Source organism: Poecilia formosa, unplaced genomic scaffold (genome assembly GCF_000485575.1).
Source record: "Poecilia formosa unplaced genomic scaffold, Poecilia_formosa-5.1.2 Scaffold785, whole genome shotgun sequence".
NCBI classification, from domain to species: domain Eukaryota; kingdom Metazoa; phylum Chordata; class Actinopteri; order Cyprinodontiformes; family Poeciliidae; genus Poecilia; species Poecilia formosa.
Genome location: NW_006800724.1, coordinates 93,017 through 114,984, shown reverse-complemented (window position 1 = coordinate 114,984; position 21,968 = coordinate 93,017). Strand labels below are relative to the sequence as shown.

Genomic DNA, 21,968 nt, shown 5'->3' with positions numbered 1-21,968 from the left:
TAGAATTGTTTAAATTCCAACCATCACTATCAAACTCTAACCAAATTAATTTGTTCCTTAAAAAAAAAGCCCTTCTAATAAAGCTTCTTAAAAAAAATCCGATTTGACCATTATTTACTTACGCTCTGGAAGTGTCTGGCAGAAGGGAAAACACCGAAAACATTTAGTTTGCTACCAACTGTAGCAACCTGCTGTCTTCCAGATCTCAAGACATTTACTAAAATTCAAACCAACCTCCCTGAAATTAGACCAAAGAGCCATTCTAGTGCCATCATACACCGCAAGACCTCTAGAATGCTCAGTTTTAAGTGGTCCCAAGAAAGGTATGACCACATTAAAAAAAGTGAAGAGACTTACTCAGCACAGCCAGCAGGGGGATCTTCCATGATGAAGCTTGCACCAGGCAGCAGTTCACACCCCATTGTGAGTCATGGTGCTGATTTTCCACATGTCTCTAAGCTAATTCTAAGTCATCTAGTTTGACAGAGGACCTCATGCTTATCACAATTGTATATGGTTTGTTGGGGATTCCAGTAAAAACAGGCAAACTATAAGCTAAAATATGAAGCCCCATAATGCAATGCATTCTGGGTAATGCTGAAGGAAATTTTAAAGTCCATTTCTGACATTCAGAATGGTGTTAACAAACATTTCTGGCAACTAGGATTAGTATGATCTTCTCTTTAGTTTCTCTCCTGTTACTAGTTTTATTTGATCATTTTTATTGACACCCACCCTAACTCGGTAATCTTGAGTCATCACTTGCTGCGCCGCTTAATCATCATGTGATTTACCAGATTTGCCACTCAGAAGCTCTTTATTGTCTTATCCTGATTCAAATAAAGTTTGTTGCTCTGGTTTTCCTGCAACCTGCGCATCGTTTTCTTTTTCTTTTTCTTCCCTACAGTGCGGAGCTGTCAGGAAGCGTATCGATGGGATACTGACGTAAACCTTTTAAAACAACGGAAAAAATCCCGGAATTATGATGATTAAAATTTAAAGGTGCTGGTACTACCGTTGCATACCGGGCATCTGTGTTAATGCTATAAAATTAACGCTGTCTATCGTGGTATCATCCATGGAAGGATTGTTTATTATTTTTCAGAGGGACACACAGTGAGGGTATCATGATTTTACTCATTACATGTTTATGCACTTTTCTGTTGTCCTTCCATGAAAATGTGCAGCATTAAGTATAAGTATAAAACACTTAATATAAGTTGCTGCTTTGACATGACAGAACTGCCAAAACATGTGTACAAAAATCCTCAATAAAACATAAAATATTTGAAAATCAGAGAGCAGACAAAGTGAATCACAGCAACGTCATCAGCCGGTGAGACGCTGAACTGATGCGGTGAAGCTACTAGTAGCAGGAGCTACAAGCTACAAACACTGAATAGAAGAAGAAGAAGAAGAAGAGCTGCCATCGATACAGTTGCTGCCAGGCACGATTTAATGTTACAAATTTAAGGTCTAATTCTAACCCTTTAGCAAGTAGCTCAAAGTCTAAACTGGTATTGTTGTGCATATAAGGTGTAAAATTTACCTTCAAGCAAACTCTTCCCTTTTGTAATCATTTCTGCCAGCGCCCCCTGCCGTCCTCTGAACGCCCCCTGGGGGGCGCTACCGCCCCGTGGAGAAACGCAACTCTATATCAACATTTAGCGACATCTAATTTATACTTTTTTCTGTTTTCTCTTTCCTTTGGTTTTCCTTTGGTTTATTGTTTTATGTCCTTCAAATTCATGTAAAGCACTTTGAACTGCCTTGTTGCTGAAAATGTGCTAAATAAATAAAATGACCTTAATGTGAAACAGAATTCGTCTGTTGACTGACCGGGTCATTCTCTGAATTCGGTGCATTTTGTGTCCCACAGGTTGATCTCAAATATTTTCATGTAATGCAAACCACAATTTTTGGAGAAAATCAAGAAATATAAATATCCATGTCTTGGTAATGTAACATGCAAATATATTTTAAAAATCATGTTTTGAAAAATGTTATGGCTTGTTGAAGCGCAGAGATCAGCCAAATGAGCATGTCCCCACTGACCAATGTTAAGTTTTCACTGAATAGAAAACAAATAAAAATAGCCAATAACTGCAAGTTATTTCTGCTAATATAAACACTTTTAGGTCTACTTTAACCCAAACAAAAGAAATATGAGAAAAATACATACTTTATAAAATAGCACCTTTTTCATAGGTGCTATAAAAAAGATTCAAATGACTTGAATAAGTCATTTATTCCAGCCAAATGACTTTATTCAAGTCATTTGGCTGGAATAAAATATATTCCAGCCAAATGACTTCAGTTTTGTTCAACCAACCCCTCCTTTTTCTAAATCTGCACCCTGGAAGTGACGCCACTAAAAGTCTCTTCCTGCTCACACTGTTAGGAAAGCTTCTTACCTAAATCTTCTACCTCGTGACGTTCAACAAAACAGTTGAAGCTGAACAAAAACGGCTCAAGTACCGTTTTTGTACTTTAACCAAAAACAGCGGTTTTGGTACATTAGACTGTTAAGTCAGCCAGACTGTTCAACACAGACTGATCAATTTTTACAATGGGTTCAACTCTGTAATGCGACACATTATGATTTTTTTTTAACAGCAGCAAATATTAAACTAATATTTGTTGGACTATATTCAAAGTTTAAAGAATGAATAAAAAACATTAAAAAGCCTGATTTAATGTTTATTTTTAAGTGTATTTTCATGATTTATGAGAAGCACTTTTACAACAAGTTGGCATATTCTACTTATTTCTAACTAGTCTAATTATTATGATTCAGAAACAAACGGACCCCAAAATGCTTTAACCTGAAGACGTTCAGGCCACTGCAGGAAAACATCACTGCTCAAAGAAAGGATGTCAAAAACTCTGGACACTCACATTAACAAATCACTTTCAAGTTTATTCAGTCCTTGTTTTAAAAATTTGTGGGAAAGTTTTCTACATTTATGTTTATTTCAATAAAAATGACAAAGTAAGCATCAGTTATTGCAGTGGTGATGCAAATATCTTAGTGCAAAGCGCTTTGATGGATTCATTTTAAGGCATAAAGAACTGAAACCTGCAGGCACAAAGCAGGGAAAAATAACCCACAAACTACAAATAAAATAAAAAAACATTTACATTATCATTTACTTCAACATAATTGTTCAATAAATTTTAACTAAGAATGTATGGAACAATTAAAATGTTCAGCAACAGAAAACTTCACCCAACGTTTCCTGCTTTTATTCTGAAACAAACTGCTCAGTTTACAATAATGTCAGTAACCATGCTCCGTAGGAGAGCCACAGACAGGAAGTGACATCACTGCTTCTTGCTGAGTCTCAGGAAGCGCTGGGACTTTTGCCTGACCATGTGGTGCTGCTTCTGGGCGTCCTGAGCGTCCCAGATGGCTTCATGCAGCTTCTGTTGGTGAGAGACCAGACATCACACTGACACACTTCCTGATCCGTCTCCATGGCAACCCCTCTGAGGACTGCACCTTTCTGTCTTTCATTCACAAACTTTATTGAGATTTGATGTAAAAAATAAAAAAAGGCAAATAATGGAACTGGAAGGAAAACTTTTCAGAAATTAAACTAAATGTGCGTTGTGAATTGAAACCCTTCATTCAGAAACGACTTAATAAATTACATCTAATCTGGTTTCCTTAGAAATTCCAGATCTATGTCTAATGTTTCTGTCTGATCTAAAATCTTTGAGGAAATGGTTGCTAATGAATTATGTGAGCATATAAATAGTAATAAACTGTTGAAAGTTCCTGATGATTTTCTCTTGGCCTCAGATAAAGGACCGGTTCTGGTTCTGTTTGATCTTAGTGCTTGTTCTGATCCAGTTGACCACAGGCTCTGTCCTAGTGGAGAACCACACGGTTCGGTCCAGAGCCTGAATACTTTCTAGACGAGGCTTAAACCTTCGTCTCTGATGAAGCTGAGGTTATCCTGAGCTACCTGTGTAGTCATGCTGTTACAGCCCGCTGCAGGACCAACTGACCACTTCTCTTCACTCTACTACTTTCTCCTACTACTCTAGAATTTTGTGTTATTTGATGTTATTTTAACTTTTATTTTCAGGTTGTCTTTTTTTCTTTCCATAGAAGGTACACCTGGTCTGGTGTTCAGTTCAGATCTGGTACCTGAACGTTTTCCTTCTATAGATGATGCATCTGACCTCAACTCTCAAAAACTATGCAGATGAAAAACTGGAACGTTTTCATCATATTACAGAAACATCTTGCTGAAAAGTTACTTGTAAGTTAATTTTGTCTTATTTCATTTGGACTAAAAACTAGACCAATAATACTTGGTAACATTTTGTGTCTGGTCTGTTTTTGGACTCTTAATGGCTGCTGCTCTGCTTTTCTTCTATGTAGAAAGTACTCCTGAGTCAGAGACGTTTCCTTTTCTGTCTGCTGGGTTTTCTCAAACCTTCAGTCGGCAGACGGCTGCTTCAGTCAGGTTCTGGTTCTGGTTCTACTGGAGGTTTCTTGCTGTTAAAGGCGAGTTTTCCTGTCCACCGTCACCACGTGCATGTAATGTTAAACTGAACTAGATTCTTCATTGTTCTATGAACATATGTTACTAACCTTAAATCTCTGATAACCCTGTTTCTGTAGGTACATTTGTTCCTGCTGTGATTGTTTGAATCTTTTACTAAACCGTCTTGTGAATCAGCTCTTGGTAAAACGGAATCAGAACTGATGGATGTTTTAAAGTTAAAGATTTTTCCTCTGGGATTAAACTGACCTGGGCAGAATTTGGGTCTTTGAACCGGATCGTTCTGACGGGCTCCTGGTTTTTAGGAAGCATCAGTTTATGGATCTCCTGAAAGAAACAAGAGAGACAGGAACCAATCAGGGAATGGAACCTCCAGACAGGAAGTGATGTCACTGTGTCTGTATCTAACCTCAGTGTTTCTTAAATATTTGGACGTTTCTCTTCTCTGTTGCACAATTAACATACATGAAGCTAATAATAAGTGAAGTTAAAGTTTATTTCTGCAGCACATTTCCAGCAGCCTCAGTTCTTCACAACAAACATCACAGGTAGATTAACGATAAAATAGAAAATTAAGTTTAGCAAAAAGAATAATAAGATTATAACATTGGCAGGAATACCAAAAGCTAATGGCATGAATGAAAAGCAAACAGTATTGAGTTTTAGCTGCAGCGATGTCCTTCCTCCTTTTCTCTTCAGCCGGAGTTGAAGGAGGAAAGACGAGTTTCAGTCTGGAGTTCAGCAGCCAGAGGGAGACGATCCACAGGAGGCTCCGTCTGCTTTAGGGACGGACGGTAAAAGCTGCAGCCGACCTCAGGGCTCCGGGTGGCTGTAGGGCTGCTAGAGCTCACTTCAGTACGAACGACCCAAAAACTCTTAAAAACCATCAATGAAGCCTTAAATGTGATCCGAAGGCAGCAGGGAGCCAGTGAAGGGGAGCCGGGGTCACAGATTCACGCCTCCTAGTTTTGCTCAGCAGACGAGCTGCAGCATTTCGTTTGCTCTGCTAAAAGCCTCAGAACAAACAGTTACAATCATCTAAACGGCAAAATCAGACTTTATCTTAGCAAAGGTCCTCAGCTGGAAGAAACCGGCTTTGATGGCAGCGCTAACATGCTAACCAAATTTAACACAGGATCAACAATCACACCCAGATTTTTCACAAATGGACGACAGAAGGAGGACGGGGGACCAACCAGGGGGCCACGTCCAAGAGAGGACAGCAGCGACCAAACACAGTCTCAGCTTTTCAGTTCGACAAGATGAGAGAAACACAGAATCAAGCATCAACACGGGCAATCCCTACCACAGTGAAAGATTTACAGATTCCATCGATTCTGTCACGCTGCACATCTGCTGGAGATGCTGTGAGATCAAACTTATGTTGATCTTGCATCTTTGGCCTCCTAACAGAACAGACGACCTTCAGGGCTGGACAGCTGAGAAACCCTGATCCCTGAAGCTAAACAGAAGCTGCAATGTCCAACCATCTGTAAGTTCAACCAGCTGAGACTCCAAGCTTAGGAGGCATAGACATGAAGTTCAGTGGAGAGGTGAGGTTTAGCAACAACATGCCAGCAGCACCGTTACCTTGCAGTAAATCCTGAGCTCTGATCCGGAAACCGCTGGAGGACGGTGGAAGTTCTCAAACCAGCATTCCCAGTCAGTAGTGAGGTGACCCAGCAAATCGATCTCCTTCACACAGAAGACGCGCCTAAACAACGACAAGCAGAACTGCGTCACACAGCGCTACCGAGCTAGGCTCTGTGTGCTGCTGGCCGTTCGGGCGGCTCCACCTGTTGGTGACGATGATGTTGGACTTCCTGTGGCCCGGGGTCGGACTGCAGCTTCTGAACACTTCACCGTCCAGATGTTTGATCCTCTGCAGACACAGAAACACAAACACTCCTGCAAAACAGTTCCTGTTGCTGTTCAGCAACAGGCAGAGAGTCACTGAAGACTGAGCTTACCTCAACCAGTTCATCTCCCAGTAACCAACCAGTACAGCCCAGTTCACTCTGCTGCTTCCACCGAAGCAGAGAGGGGGAGCAAACAGGAGCAGCTGATCAGATCGTCAACGCACCGATCGTTAACGCACCGATCGTCAACGCACCGATCGTCAACGAACCGATCGTCAACGCACCGATCGTCAACGCACCGATCGTCAACGCACCGATCGTCAACGCGTCTCTACTAAACCAGTTTTGCTGCTCTACAGGTTGCAGGTGCTGCAACACAATGTCAGCAACTTCTGCTGCTCATCAGCCTGGGAAGGGTCAAAGGTCATTTCTGAACTACTTTGAGTCCATCATCCTCCAAAGAGGGAAACTCTCAGACATCTCAGCAGGTTCAGAGGTCAGAGGTCAGAGCATGAAGCTCAGAGAAATGACCAGAAACCAAAAGCTCTATAGGCCTCAGTTAGCAGGTTAAAGGTCAAAGGTCATGTCACACTGAAAGCCTCTTCTGTCTAGGCACAAGTTGGCCACTGCACTGAGGTTAGAAGAGACGAGGCTTCTGAGACGGTGTCCTCTGGACAGACGAGACCAGAGAGGAGACGTTGGACAAGATGGAGAAAAGCAGAAACAGCACAGTGGTGGAGGTATTATGATCGGGGCTGCAGCCTCCGAATGGACCGGGATCTGCTCTACAGACCAAAGTTTTCTAGAGTCTGTCTGTAAAGCTGCTGATGAAGAACAGAATGGCCATAAGAAAAAAGAACCAAGATGTTGCAACGCCGTCCTGCAACGTTTAGAAGCATCCTGACCCCAACAGACCAGGGTGAGACTGAACAGGCCTGCTAACGAGCCGTTCTTTGGATTCAGGTGTGTTGGAGCAGGGATGCATCTGGAAGTTGTAGGATGGCAGCTCTGGAGGACTGGACTTGAGCACCCCTGGTCTAGTCAAAGTCCAGCCGTCATCCAAACTGAAATGCTTTGCTGGGACCTTCAGAGATCTCAGCAGAACCTGTTCAGAGTTCTGGAGCTGGAGGAGCTTCAAGACTTTATGGATTATGGGATGACAAAATGCTTGATAGAAGAAAACAAGTTTCACATATTTTTATTAAACTTTGAACACAAACTGATGACGGAGCCAGTTTCACAAGAAGGTTAACGTTTCGATCCAATACGACCGTGTGGAGATCCTGACATTAACATCTAATACTTTAAAGCAACATGATGATGAATTTATTTATATAAAAATAAGTCTAGAGTTGGCTCCTCTCCACTGGCTTTAAATGAACTACAAATGATTAGAAACCAAAAGTAAAAAGCAGAGAGAGTTTAGAAAAAACAAGATGGGAGTAAAAATGTTTGTTTTGCATGCATGGAAATCTGATCTCCATTTAATATTCAGATTTCAACATTTATAAATATCTGTAGATTAACGAGGATTATATCAAAGAACCATGAAACTGACGGGGTTAATGTTCATCACCAGCCAAGTCCTCCTCCGGCTGCAGGAAGGAAGCAGAAGAAGAAGAAGAAGAAGGTTAGAATTATTCCACCTCAAATTTCCTCTGATCTGGTGAAGTGAAGCCAGTGATTCACGATGAGAAAAAGAGCCGAGGAAGAGGAGGGGGAGATGAAGGACATGGGAGCAGAAATGCAGAGGAAACATTGACAGGGTGGTTTACAGGTTCTGCCATTGTTAGTTACTACTAGTAGTAACATTATTACTAGTAGTTGTAGCAGTAACACTACTAGTGATAGTATTTTTATGAGTTTTCTAGATTATTACTAAAGTTTCTCTCACTGTGATTCAATATTTCAAACATATTTTTTCCAAACCAGGTCAAGGTTCTGTAGAACCCTGATTAACTTTTTCAGCAAGCAAATACACTGAGCAGAAATATAAAGGCCCGTCAGATATTGTTGCCATGTGGAGTTCATTGTAAATAAGCATTTGCTGACATTTTCTTGTTCAAAACTAATATTTCTCTTGGTTTGTGTATAATGTTTAGTCCAGTTTGCTGTCAGTGAGCATCACTCAGTGAGTTATTTACTCAGTGCATTGTGGGACATGTCCACTGGGTAGATGAAAACAACTGGACAATAAAAGGCCCCAACAGGTCACATGATGTCTCCAGTCATAAAGCCTCAGATGTTCTGTGGAGCCGTTGGCGTGTTGGATGCAGGACGTCCAGCAGGGCAGCAGCTCCGGTATCGGACCGCCGGCCGTTTCAGAGCTGGTTTCCAACAGACTGCAGATCCTCCTCATCTCGTCTGACCGACTCCAGATCGCCACATCGGCTCGTCCATCGGAGGATCGGCTCAGACCAGCGACACAGCTGATCGGTCTGAACAGACGCATCAGACCTCAGACTGTCTGTAACCGCTACGGGAAGCCGACTGGGTCAGAATCAGACTCCTCATCCTGACCCCGATCATGACTGTCAATCCGCTACAAACGGCCGAACCACGATATCAATGCCGATATGAAGATCAGTAATTACTGAAAATATAGTTTGAGTTTCTCTAGATATTGCGTAACCCAAATGTTCATAAAACTGACATTTGACACGGGGCTTATATTTCTGTTCAGTGTAGCTTATAAATACAACACAGTAGATATTATTAGATAACGTATCTGGGCTGATGCAACCTGCATTGAGACAACTGATCATTGTCTTAGATTTACCTCAAAACTGGAAAAGTTGAGACTTTTTGGTGAATTAGATTTTCTGAATCTAAAATGTTCTGTTTGCCAAAGACTAACATGAAGAGTTGCAGTTCCAGTTTCTTCCTCTCTGTGTCCTCGCAGCTGCTGGGCTGATTTAGAAGAATTTCTTCTTCTGCAGTTTCCTGTCCAGCAGCAGCTCCTCTACAATCCTAACCTTCTTTCCTCGGGTTTCCTCTGAAGCGAACGGCTCTGTTGTGGTTTTTCTGGACCTCTAACTGGATTCTTCTTCAGGTTTGTTGGTTTATTTCAAAGTTTTTAACTTTAAAAACTTTCTGGAGAAGGAACCTTTTGACCCGGTTAACCCTTCTGGGCGGGATGTGTCGCCGGCGACACATCCAAATTTGCAGTACCGTAATTCCGCCACACGTAGCGCTATCTGAAAAATTCCAACGGTTTCTGAAAGGGGAGGCGTTGCCCTTTCCAGCAAGTATCGGGTTAATACGGCAACTTCACAGCTGCAGCTGCAGAGAGGTAATTAATCCGGGGGGCACTCGTTTAATAGACGGCATATTGCGAAAATAACTTGCTGGATATTGAAAGTTCCAGTTGCTATCGATACATGGGTAAGTATATCATCTCACAGGACATTTAAAGAACTACTTACAATTAAAATAAGGAAGGTTTATTTAGGCAGACGCTTGAAACTCCGGCGTAAAAGGGTTAAAGTGTCGGTACACACCAGATGTTGGTGTGGAACATCAGACCGTCTGCTCCTCTAGGTTCCCTCTGACCTTTAACCTCATGCAGGAAAACATGCCTTGTTGCTATGGAAACAGAGAAGAGTCTAACCTGGTAGAGGTCGAAACCCTGCGACTCCGTCAGGTCATAAGGTCGGATGATCCCGTCCTCCCGGATCAGACGGGCCGGCCGGAGTTTGGTCACCTCCTCTGTCGCCTCGGCCGCTCTGACACACACACACACACACACACACACTTGAATGAGCGGTTCAGAGTGGTGTGGAGTCGCAGCCCTGCTCAAGCGGACTGACGGTTCTGATCCAGACTCTGAGCCGAGCCCAGTCATGCTGCAGCTGCTGCTCTCAGGTAAGGCTCACCTGGTGGGGCCTCTGCAGGGGCAGCGTGAAACTTCAACAGGTTATTTATGGGTCACATGACAGATGGCCCCTCCAACCAGGAGAGGAGCCATTATTTCAGCTCCTTCCATCTGATCTCAGTGGGAATTTGTTCACTTTGACATCATTATTTTTTATCAACATTTAAATTCATTTGCACAAAATCTCAAGATTTAATTTGAAAACAGAAACTCCTCAGAAGCTCCATAAACATTTATGCACCAAAACTTTTAGTAGTTCCGCAAAACGGCAACAGACAGAGCAGCTGTTAGTGAGAACCATGCAACCCAGAACCAATCAGAACCATTCAGACCCGTCGGACCGCCGTCCCCTGAGGTCAGACCAACACCGGTTCTGACTGCAGTGAACATCGGACCATCCATCGGGTCGTCCAGGAGCACTTCAGCCTCCTTTCAGTCGATGGCGATGGTTTTAATTCGTAGGGAAGTCAACGAAGAAGAAAAGGCGCCGACAAGTTTTCATGCAGTTGTCGTTGTGCTCCGGCAGGCGGGACAGGAAGTTCTCCTCAGGGGGCGTGGCCAAACAACATGCTGACAGAGGGGCGGAGCCACAAGCGGCGAGTTGGACCCGGTGCACAAAACACGATGCTGTGACTTACTGTCGGTGTGCAGCATCACTTAACATGCAAACATCTGCAGCTGGTTAAAGCTCAGCTCCATCAAGTCAAACAGCAACTTGATTGAACAGCAGCGATGGACAGAGCACAGCTCCAACAGTTCAGGTGGGATACTCACACCCCAAACAGTGAAGAACACAAAGAACAGAAATCCCAACAACCACAGCAGACAGAAAACAAAAGCAGAAAAATGTGAAAATTAGAGACGGCAACAACATTTAGACGCCCACAGGAAGTTCCCGGAGGAAACGAACCTCACCTCTGGATGCCCTGCAAGGTGCTGCTGGCCATGTCCACGATGCCGCCGGTGGGCCGCGCCACCACGCCCACCAGGCCCTTCCCGATGCCCTTAAAGAAACCGGCCGCGCCCTCCTTCTTGGCCCCTGCGGACAGAAACACAGGCTGGCTTCAGATGGCAACCAGGTGTGAGTCAGTTGCCTCAGAACCAACCGGTTCTGAGCGGTTTGGTTTCGAGGGTCTGCTAAAAATGAAGCAAAGAGTTTTGGGTCAAAGATATGAATAATCAGGAGGGTTTCAGTGATCTGGACCCGATCCATGAGGTTCTGATGGGTCGACAGAACACGGTCAGGTGGATCTGCTAAAGAAGATTGATGTTGTATGTAATCTATATTTAGCCAGGTGTCTCCATCTCAAGGAGATTAAAAATCTATTTTTCAAGAGAAATCAGGACTGGCAGCAACATTCAGAATCACAAATCAAAACCCAAAGAAAATACAACAAATAAGAAAAATAACAGCACAGGCAGTGAAAATAGGGTTAGAATACAAATTCATGTTAATCAAAGCATTTACAAAAAAAAGCCTTATTTACAAGCCGAGGCCTTAAAAACCACCTAATTCAACTTAAAGTTTTTCTGCAGAATTTTCAGTGTGAACATTAGAAACAGTTGATAAAGTTAAATCATCCATAACTGCCTGGGAATGTTGTGACAATGAGGGACAAGAGAGACGGGCAGTAAAACCCAAGATGGCTTATTGGATAAAAGCAGAGAGGAACGCCGTCGACCTGTGATAAAGCCAAACGCTCCATAAGACCCAGAATGCAGCTCAAACATACAAGCATAAAATTCACGGCACAATAATCGAAAATGGGCAAAAAGTGGCAGCAACAAGACGTTTCCTAGCCTCAAATGATAAAATCGAATTCTGAAATAAAAACCCAACTTGAACTTTTTGACAAGCTGTGGGGAACAAAGAAATCAATTACAAAACCTAAAAATGTATTCTGAGCCTCGATCCGATGCCTCAACAGTAATGATGGAGGAATAAACTTTACTTTAGATATCTGAGTGTTTAAAACTAACTTTAGATTACACACAACCTCATCAAAAGCTGCTTGATGAACTTTTAACTGTATTGCAGCATAAAACAGCGACAACAATTAGCATTTGGGAGATTTTTATTGAAACTGTTAATATAGATTATAAAAAGAAGGGGACCTAGGATAGAACCTGGTGGAACACCCCTGGATACTTAAAGGCAGGTGGAAGGATGACCACTGAGACCTGCCAGACAATTTGTTTTTAAACCAACTGATTGGAGAGAGTCCGATGTAGAGAGACTTTTCAGTAACATTTCATAATCAGCTGAATAAACAAGTCAATAAAAAGTGCTGCAGTGTTGAATTTTTACCTACAAAACAGATTAAATCATTTAATGCTTCTAAAGTTGCTGTTTTATTTATTACTATTATTTGAAGTGACAGGGGATATTATATTTTCAGAATCTGGATCAAATAATCCAGAAGATTACATCATCTAACAGGTCGTGACCCTGGAAGTTCAGATGGTTTTATAGAACCTGAAGGGTTTCCAGAATCCAGATCTAAAAGATCCGGATCAGGAATGAGTCAGGTGTCAATCAGAAAACAAGTGTTTCTGGGATTTCATGGAGAACAGTTCAAAGCTTTAATCTTTCATAAAACTTGTATTTTCTTTTATTTAGGGTCAGAAATCCAAAATTTGTTTCTGTTCTCCTGAAAATGACTTGAACTTTGTGTTTCCAACAAATAGGAGCCATCAAACACATACCTTCCACTGGTTTGGTGACAATGCCAGTAACCCCACCAACAACGCCCTGCAGAAACACGGTTTGTTACTGAGATGCATCAGATCACTGCTGGTCCAGCAGAACCAGAACCGTTCCTCTCCAGACCTTCAGCAGTCCTTTTCCTCCTTTGGCCAGACTGTCTTTGAAGTCCTTCGCTGGCCGGTTCATGTCCTCCCGGCGCTCCTGCTGGAACTCCTTGTCCATGGTCATGGCAGCCAGGCCTTTACCCATGGAACCTGTGATCTTGGAGAACATTCCTGCAGCGCCACCTACAGGAGAAACACCCATGTTGGAAGCACCAACCACAGAAATCGGGAGCCGTCACAAGTTAAATCAACATCTTTCTCCAAGGCTCTTACCAACAGTTGAACCAAAAAGGCTGCGGACCCCGATCGCCAAACCTTCAGCAAACTCCTCTGGACCCTCAACGGCTCCCTGGCAAACACACAGAACCCCTTTCCATCAGAACCTCCACCTGGGTCGGGTTTCATGTGGATCTCGCGATAAACTAGATGTTTTACCTGGAATGGTTCATAAAAGAAGGCTTCCACGCCTTGGGACAGGCCTCGGATCACTCCGAACGGATTACCCAGCACATCCAGGCCGAGAACCAGAACATACATCTGCTTAAGGAACTGCAGAAAGATCAGAAGTCCAGAAGTTCACAACACACACTTTGGCAGGAGCCGACCCAACATCCCAGGCTGGACAGTTAGAGGATCAGGCTAAGGAAGGGCAACGATGTTACCTCTTCAGAGTAGTGTCGGCCCACGGCCCACATCAGATTCTCTTTGCTGTAGAACTGGTACCTCACTTCAAAGAAGGCCAGTCTGACAGAAACACAGAGGAGAATCAACATCCAGACAAAGAAACTACTTCAGCAGCCATTTCTGCGCAAACAGAGGATACTTACTTGAAGATGATATCGTCAACGTTGGTCAGAGTAGCACCGATGCTCTTCAGCACCAGGTTCAGGGACTGAGTAATGGGGTTCTCCTGGACAGAGTCACCATCACTGGAGCCCAGAGACAGACTGAGGTGGAGCTGGAAGGCAAAGCGGGACCAGTGAGGGCTTTCTGCACAGCTGTCTGGACAGCCTCCAGAAACAACTCTCAGGTTGGAGGTTCATAACATATTAGATGAATTCAGTCTCATCCAGCAAAGAGAGCAGGACTGAAGTTACCTTGACAGGTGAGATGTGAAAATGCTCGAAGAAGCTGAGTCCCGACACGTCGGACAGAGAGGCGTCGGTCGGCTCGGCCTGAAGGCGCTTCAGATCTCCTTCGATGAGTCCCGACTGAAACACAAACAGCTCAAAGAAACATCTCATCTGTGAAGTTTGAGGAAAATATCCAGTTTCTGCTTTTCTTCACCTTCTTCCTATCATTCTGCAGGTTAGCAGCTGGGCTGAACAGAGCTGCAACAGCATCAAGGAAACCTTGGTCGATCTTCAACGCCATCTCCTGAACTAGAGCCATGAAGTACCTGAAGCACACAGGAAGGTTAGAAGACTCACCTGAATCCAGGTCTCGCTCACAGAACCTGGTTCCCTGCTGTGGTTCTTACTTAATCTGGGTGACGTTGCTGTGCTGGTTGAACCTTGTGATGACAGACACATCGATGAAGGGTTTCGGCTCTGAGGAGGCAGAACTCAGTTAGACTCTCTGTAGTAAGTTTGAGGCTTAATGGGAATAGAAGGACACACCTGAGTCCAGAGCGATGGACTTTGGTGGAGGGACTGGATGGAAGATGATGGGGAAAACCGCACCGGGCAACTGGTTGTCCACCTGTAACCAATAAACCAGTGTTTGAGTCTAGGAGAGTGAGGTTCAGTCCAAGTGTGTGTCCAGGTGTGTGAACGTTTACCTGCAGCCAGTGCAGTTGGGCTCTCAGGCTGCGCTGGTGCAGTGACCTCTTGAACTCCACCTGGATCCCAGACAGGAAGTTCCTCCTCACAGGGCACGAATGGGGTTGCCGCATCATCATGACAGCTGGACGGAGGTTCACCTAGCAACGGGTGACACCATAAACTTACAGTCATCTCGTCAGACAGAAGTCTGGGTCAGATAAACACATATGGACCCCTGACTGAGTTGCTTGTGGTGACCTCTGACCTCCAGGTTGCTGTCCAGTCTGACCCAGCCTCCCTCCGTCTTCCCACTCAGCTGACTCTGGTAAACCTTCTCCAGCTGGTTGATGTTCTTCTGACTGAAGGACTTCCAGCGATTCTTTGGCTTAAACTCCCAAACCACGCCGGAGCTGTGAGGCAGAACCGCAGAAGAGTCACTCCATCAGCAGCGCTGGACGCTCAGGACTAACTAATGACTGAAAAGGCTTAAAGTGCCTGGATATTTGTTGTGGCATTACCATATTTATTTTAAAAACGCTTCAAGAATTATCGTACAATGATTCAAAAGTTTTTTTAATGTGTTTCTGGAGGCATCTGTGCCTCCACTGTTCAGTCAGATAACATCATGGAGTTTACCTGGTGATGCCGATGTACGCGATCTCCTGCCGGTTGCCGTTGTTGATGAGCGACAGGCCGAGGTTCTGCAGAGACACTTTCAGTTCCTGCTGACATTGTTCGAGCTCCTCCGACTGCCGAGCCTTGGTGACCACGCCAGTGTCCTCGGTGAACAGCAGCACCCGCTGCCGTCCATCCAGGAAGGACACCCAGTGGATCTGAGCCTGGCCATCATAGGTAAACTGACTCACATCATCCTGAAGGAGGCAAAGCGAGACGCTCTATGAAGCGGCTGTGCTGGAGGTTTTAACGGCATCCACATTTACAGGCAGCTGGTTGTGGAACAGAAAGGACTGAAGGGCCCAGAGTTAGCTACTGGAAGACAGGAGGAACTCGTCTTCAAATCAGCAGCTGGACCTTCCAGCAACTCTCAAGACACAAAGTATTTTCTGTTAGCTCCATGTTGCAAACACCTCTGGGTCTTCAAGAGATTGACGGATTTTTCATTTTGCTTCGGCCATAATTTTCAAAAACATGTAGCAACCTCAATAATACATACTGTCTCGTGAATTGATTAGGACTTTGCTCATTTTGTGGCTGCAGAAGCTTCAGGTAAGACTATAATGACGTACAGTTGTGTTCACTGTTTTTGTTTGACTTTCAACTTCTACACCTCAGTACGTTTCTAGAAGTTTAGTAAAGGGTTAGAAAACCAGCAGACCCAACAGGCCTGATGTTCAAGCTGCTGATTCTGTGAAACTGAATCATTTACTGAAAGGGGCGTGTTCAAAAAGTAGCAGTCCTGCGTTCAATCAGAGAGGTCATTGATTATAGGAAATAAATAGGTGTTAAGCAGGTGACCCTTATGTAAGATCAAGGCAACTGATGCTGCTGGACGTGCATTTGTTCTTGAACAAAGAGTAATAGGAATCGCTTCATGACACTGTTCAGAAGAAGAGTATTGTTTAACTAGAAAATTCCTGAAGAAATTTAAATGGGGCCTGCAGAAGTGTGCCCATTGATTTGGACCTAGCATTTTAGCCACAGAAAACACATCTGTACAGGTCTGACATGGTTCACCACCAGGTCCATCACCATAATGCGATAGCTGACTGGGTTCACCACTACACTACAGTGTCTGAACCCCATGCACTGTGAAACTCAGCCTGAGACCGACGACTATAAGCTTCGCACATGTGGTTCTCACTCACGGTCCAAAATAAAAATTTTGGACCGTGGGTAATTGTTTATTTCTAGAAGTTTTTCAACCTTCATACTAAGGATTTTAATTCACACTCAAAAATTCAGAGAAATAATTTTACGTAAGCAAAATATGAATAGTCACAGGAAATATGTATTCTTCCCACAATGCATTGAGACCTGTCACTGCGCCTGTTTGTGAGACTGCTGACTGCCTCTCTCTGGGCCCCGTTGCTATGGTAATTAACCATCTGCACCTGGGCTGGCTCTGTCTGGGCCCTGTTGCTATGGTAATTAACCATCTGCACCTGGGCTGGCTCTCTCTGTCAGACAGGGTCCTGGAGACAGTTTCTATACTTGTGAGACACCCAGAGTCGGTCTCAAGGACCCTGACAAAAAATCATAAGCCCCAGAAAAATTTTGAAAATATTTTACGGGAGCAGGCATGTGTATCTATGTCATGACCAACTTTGAGGTCAATAGGGCGATATTTGTGAAAGTGAGGGGGAGTTAAACAGAGTTTTGGAGTCAGACCTCTGCTGTGTGTGTTTCAGAAAGAAAGATTACTGATTCTGTGAGACACTCAATCTCCATCATCTCGTTTTTCTCAATTTATGTCGTCATTTTAACTCAGAATCCCACAAAAATAATAGCTCCCTTCTTGGGATCAAGCTGAACGTCTTTATACCATTTTTGTGGGGGTGCACGGAGCGGTACGGTCGCATTAACGGTGATGGAAGAAAAATAAATAAAGAGATCGCTTGTTGGGAGTAGAACAGTAGGTTCCTGCCATACATTGCATAGCAGGCCCCAATTAAGAATTAATAAAAGAGGGGAGAGACACATAAAGCAGTGCAGAAATGACAGGCTGTTCAGCTAAAATGATCTCAAACTCTTTAAAATGGCACCCAAAACCAGAAAGAAGAGAAAGAAAAAAAAAACAACTATTCAAATGGCTCAGTCTGAAACTAAAATGGCAAAGGCTCAGCCAATGATCAGCTCCAGGAGGATCAGAGAATCTGCGATTGGCTGCAACAATCACATCACGTCAATGTAAAGCCAAGCTGCCAGCAAGAAACCCCCTGCAAAGTCCCACTGTTAAAAAAAGATGTGCTGAAGCAGCTGCAGTTTGCCAAAGAACATACTGGCCTAAAAAGAAATGGCATAATATTTTGTGGACTGATGAAAGTAAAATTGTTCCTTTTGGTTCTAAGGGCCACAAACAGTTTGTCAGACGTCCTGCAAACTGAATTCAGGCCACAGTGAAGATGATGAAGCACGGTGGTTCAAGCATCATGATATGGGATGTTTCTCATGGTGTTGGTCCTATTTATCACATACCAGGGATCATGGACCAGTTGGAGTAAAACTGGAAGAAGTCATGTTGCCGCATGCTGAAGAGGAAATGTCCTGGAAATGGGCATTTCGGCAAAACGGTGACCCATCATGGTTCCAGAAAAACAGAATTCAAGTAATGGAGTGGCCAGCACAATCCCCAGACCTTAATCCCATAGAAAACTTGTGGGCTGACGTAAAAAAATGCTTCTCATGATGCAAAACCAGGAAATACAAACCAACTGGTTCCCAATGTGTTCCTGCTTTAGGTTCTCTGTGTCTGTGAGAGTGGTTGTATTCATTCTGTTTACTGAAGAAACTTTGGTAAAAGTAATTTATTATTTTGATCTAATGCTCATATGACAAAGTAAAGGTTAATGGTCAACTCTCAGTTGTTCCTTCAATCAGAGTCACACAGGAAGTTCAGACTGGTTAAGCTTAAAGAGAGATCTCTTTAGAGGTGAGAAACTTTTTGGAAAAATTGGATTTACCAGCAATAGGCACTAAACAAAATGCAACACTGACTTGTCAAATTACAGTGGAAGAGATAACAAAGGCAATTGGCAGGACTAAAACAGGAAAATCACCAGGGTCAGATGGTCTAAGGCAGGGGTGCCCAAGTCCAGTCCTCGAGAGCCACCATCCTGCAACTTTCAGAAGCAACCTGCTTCAACACACCTGGATCAAATGAATGGCTCGTTACCAGGCCTCTGTAGAGCCGATCCCGGTCTGTTGGAGTAAGGGTACTTCTAAAAGTTGCAGGATGGTAGCTCTCGAGGACTGGACTTGGGCACCCCTAGACTCTAGGGGCTTCTTTTTTATAAAACCCTTAAAGAAGAATTAACACCAGTTACATGACTCGTTTAACTAAAGTCTCAGGACGGCAAGATGCCTCCTTCTTGGAAGGAAGCCATTATTTCCATAATTCCAAAGGAAGGCAAAGACCAAGAATACTGCCACAACTACAGACCGATATCGGTACTAAATGTAGACGATAAACTGTTTTCCTCCATCATAGCTAAAAGAATGGAAAATTTAATGCAGGATTTAATTGATGAGGATCAGACTGGTTTTATTAAAGAAAGACAAACACAAGACAATATAAGGAGAACTCTTCACATCATAGACCACCTGCAAGGTAGAGGGGAGGGGGCAGTTCTGATAAGCATAGATGCAGAAAAATCCTTTGACAGTGTCAATTGTATAAGGTTTTAGAAAGATTTGGATTTAATGAGACATTTATAAGTTGTATTAAATCAATTTATTGGGAGCCAACTGCAAGGATTAAAATAAATGACAATCTGTCAGGAAGATTTACTCTGGAGAGGAACGAGGCTGGGATGCTGCGTCTCACCGAGTCTCTTTGCATCGTTTATAGAGCCACTAGCTCAGGTGGTTAGACAGGAAGAGGAAATAAAAGGGGTGGAGATAGGAGGGGAAGAACATAAAATACGGCTGTTTGCAGATGACATTCTGATTTATCTGAAAAACCCAAATGATTTTTTTTAAAACAGTGAGTTTTCAATGTGGGCTACCCAAAAGCATGCTAATGCATGGCTAAGGATTGAAGAAAGTGTTTGTAAACCCTACCACCCAATAAATCTGTTAAATAAACAACAACGAGAACTCCCAGCCATGGCTAAAGATAATTTTCTAATTACTAATACCATTAAAGCATGGAATATTCTGAAGAAAATGTTTGGACAGAATAAAAACTTTTCATGTCTGACAACACTGGTAGACAACCCGGATTTGACAGTAGAGGGCGCTGGTCCTGATCTTAGGTCATGGCGGGATGCTGGCATTGCTAGGATGCATGATCTGTGGCATAGCGGAAAATTCAAGACATTTGAAGAATTAAGAACACAATATGGTATTGCTTCCAGGGACTTCTATAAATACCTTCAACTAAGGCATTATGTTAAGGCAAAAACTGACTCATTAGAGGTGGATTGTTATTTACTTGATAAAGCTATTCTTGATTGTCATAAACGTGGAAGATTTGTGTCAAGATTCTATGCTGAGTTACAAACGCTAAGGAAAGATAACTTGGAGAATTTACGATCAACCTGGAGCAGAACTCTGAGAAGCACAATTGATTCAGAAGCATGGGAAGACATCTTGACTCTGCCTTCCAGAATCTCAGTATGTAACTGATATAAAGAAATGCAATATAATATGTATACATATCACCATATATATAAAGCAAGTACACACCAGGAAGCTCTCCAAACTGTCCTAAATGTAAAGTAGCTACAGGAACTAGAATTCACTGCCTATGGGAATGTAAAATTATAGAGGCATTCTGGCAGGCAGTGTGTCATGAAATCAGCTCTGCTATAGGACAAACGGTGCATCCTGGTCCAGTGCTTTGTCTACTTGGACTCATACCCACTCACCTGGGTACTCACAAAGACACTGTGCAACTCTTATTAATGTTGGCCAGAAAAGTGATAACGGTTAAATGGACAGGTTGTGATGCCCCATCGATCCAGCTATGGAAAACCTTTTTTCTGAAGTGATTGTATTAGAAAGATTGAGATACTGTCTGGATGGAACATTTTATACCTTTAAAAGAAGATGGGAACATGTTCTTAATTATTTCTAAATTAACAAAGTGAACCTAAACGACATGTCATTGAGTCAGTAGCTCAACTGGTGTCTGTCAAGAGAATGCTGTGACTTCTTTACATGCCTCCAAATTTTCTCTTCTGACTCTGGTAGCTGTGCTGTGAAAGTTTTGTCTTTTTTTTCTCGATTGTTATTTATATGTTTGTCTGTATAAATCTCAAAATGCCTAATAAAGATAGTATTTTAAAAAAACTGAGTTTGCTTTCAAGGTTTATATGGAACGGGAAGAAACCCAGGATCAGATATAAACCTCCCCAGAGGAGCTCTGGGTTTACCAGCCCTAAAAGAATATTTCTGGGCCGCACAAATTAGACCTCTGGTATGTTGGTGCAATGATGAGTATGTTTCAAAATGGAAGAATCTGGAAATGGGTAGGAAAGACATAGAAGCTAGAAATTTAATGGGACATAAAAAAAAAACTCTTAGGCAAATTAAGCAACAAGCTAGATTCAATAACTAAAACTACAATAGAAATATGGAACACAGTAATTGATCATTATAAATTAAAGAAGGAAACAAGGAGTTTGAGCTGGTTTGCTTGGGACCCAAGGTTCAAACCAGGAATTTATAAGTTTCAAACAGTGAGATAAAGGTATTACAGCAATGTGTAAACTGGTTGAAAGGGGCAAACTGCTGAGCTTTAATAGCTTAAAGGAAAAATATGAACTGGAGGATCAAGACCAGTATAGATACTTGCAAATAAAAGATTATTATGAGAAAGAGATAAAAACCAGCGTAAGTAAAATAGAGATATTTCATGAGGCCTATGAGGGAAATAAATTCTGAGTTATTTCAGCACTGTACCAGGGATGGCAGGCAGGGAGACATCTACTATTAAAGAAAAATGGGAAGAGGAACTGAAGGAACACACAAGAGAGCAGGAATGGTTTAAAATCTGTAAAGTGNTATAAATACCTTCAACTAAGGCATTATGTTAAGGCAAAAACTGACTCATTAGAGGTGGATTGTTATTTACTTGATAAAGCTATTCTTGATTGTCATAAACGTGGGAGATTTGTGTCAAGATTCTATGCTGAGTTACAAACGCTAAGGAAAGATAACTTGGAGAATTTACGATCAACCTGGAGCAGAACTCTGAGAAGCACAATTGATTCAGAAGCATGGGAAGACATCTTGACTCTGCCTTCCAGAATCTCAGTATGTAACTGATATAAAGAAATGCAATATAATATGTATACATATCACCATATATATAAAGCAAGTACACACCAGGAAGCTCTCCAAACTGTCCTAAATGTAAAGTAGCTACAGGAACTAGAATTCACTGCCTATGGGAATGTAAAATTATAGAGGCATTCTGGCAGGCAGTGTGTCATGAAATCAGCTCTGCTATAGGACAAAC

General features: G+C 42.7%; 1 protein-coding gene across 1 annotated transcript in view; it reads right to left on the bottom strand.

Moving 5' to 3' along the window:
* Positions 1–2,899: 2,899 nt before the first annotated feature.
* vps13c (vacuolar protein sorting 13 homolog C) overlaps positions 2,900–21,968 on the bottom strand; it is a 36,017-nt gene continuing 16,948 nt past the window's right edge. The window contains exons 31-50 of the mRNA XM_016666723.1: positions 15,461–15,696; positions 15,090–15,234; positions 14,842–14,982; positions 14,681–14,762; positions 14,542–14,611; positions 14,349–14,460; positions 14,159–14,272; positions 13,889–14,019; positions 13,724–13,805; positions 13,497–13,610; positions 13,335–13,410; positions 13,081–13,244; positions 12,957–13,002; positions 11,166–11,289; positions 10,252–10,263; positions 9,987–10,101; positions 6,314–6,399; positions 6,108–6,231; positions 4,767–4,844; positions 2,900–3,426 (exon numbers count right to left, since the gene is read on the bottom strand). Coding sequence (XP_016522209.1) covers positions 3,325–3,426; positions 4,767–4,844; positions 6,108–6,231; positions 6,314–6,399; positions 9,987–10,101; positions 10,252–10,263; positions 11,166–11,289; positions 12,957–13,002; positions 13,081–13,244; positions 13,335–13,410; positions 13,497–13,610; positions 13,724–13,805; positions 13,889–14,019; positions 14,159–14,272; positions 14,349–14,460; positions 14,542–14,611; positions 14,681–14,762; positions 14,842–14,982; positions 15,090–15,234; positions 15,461–15,696 — 2,154 coding nt within the window. The 3' untranslated portion in view covers positions 2,900–3,324. The remainder of the gene's footprint in view (positions 3,427–4,766; positions 4,845–6,107; positions 6,232–6,313; positions 6,400–9,986; positions 10,102–10,251; positions 10,264–11,165; positions 11,290–12,956; positions 13,003–13,080; positions 13,245–13,334; positions 13,411–13,496; positions 13,611–13,723; positions 13,806–13,888; positions 14,020–14,158; positions 14,273–14,348; positions 14,461–14,541; positions 14,612–14,680; positions 14,763–14,841; positions 14,983–15,089; positions 15,235–15,460; positions 15,697–21,968) is intronic.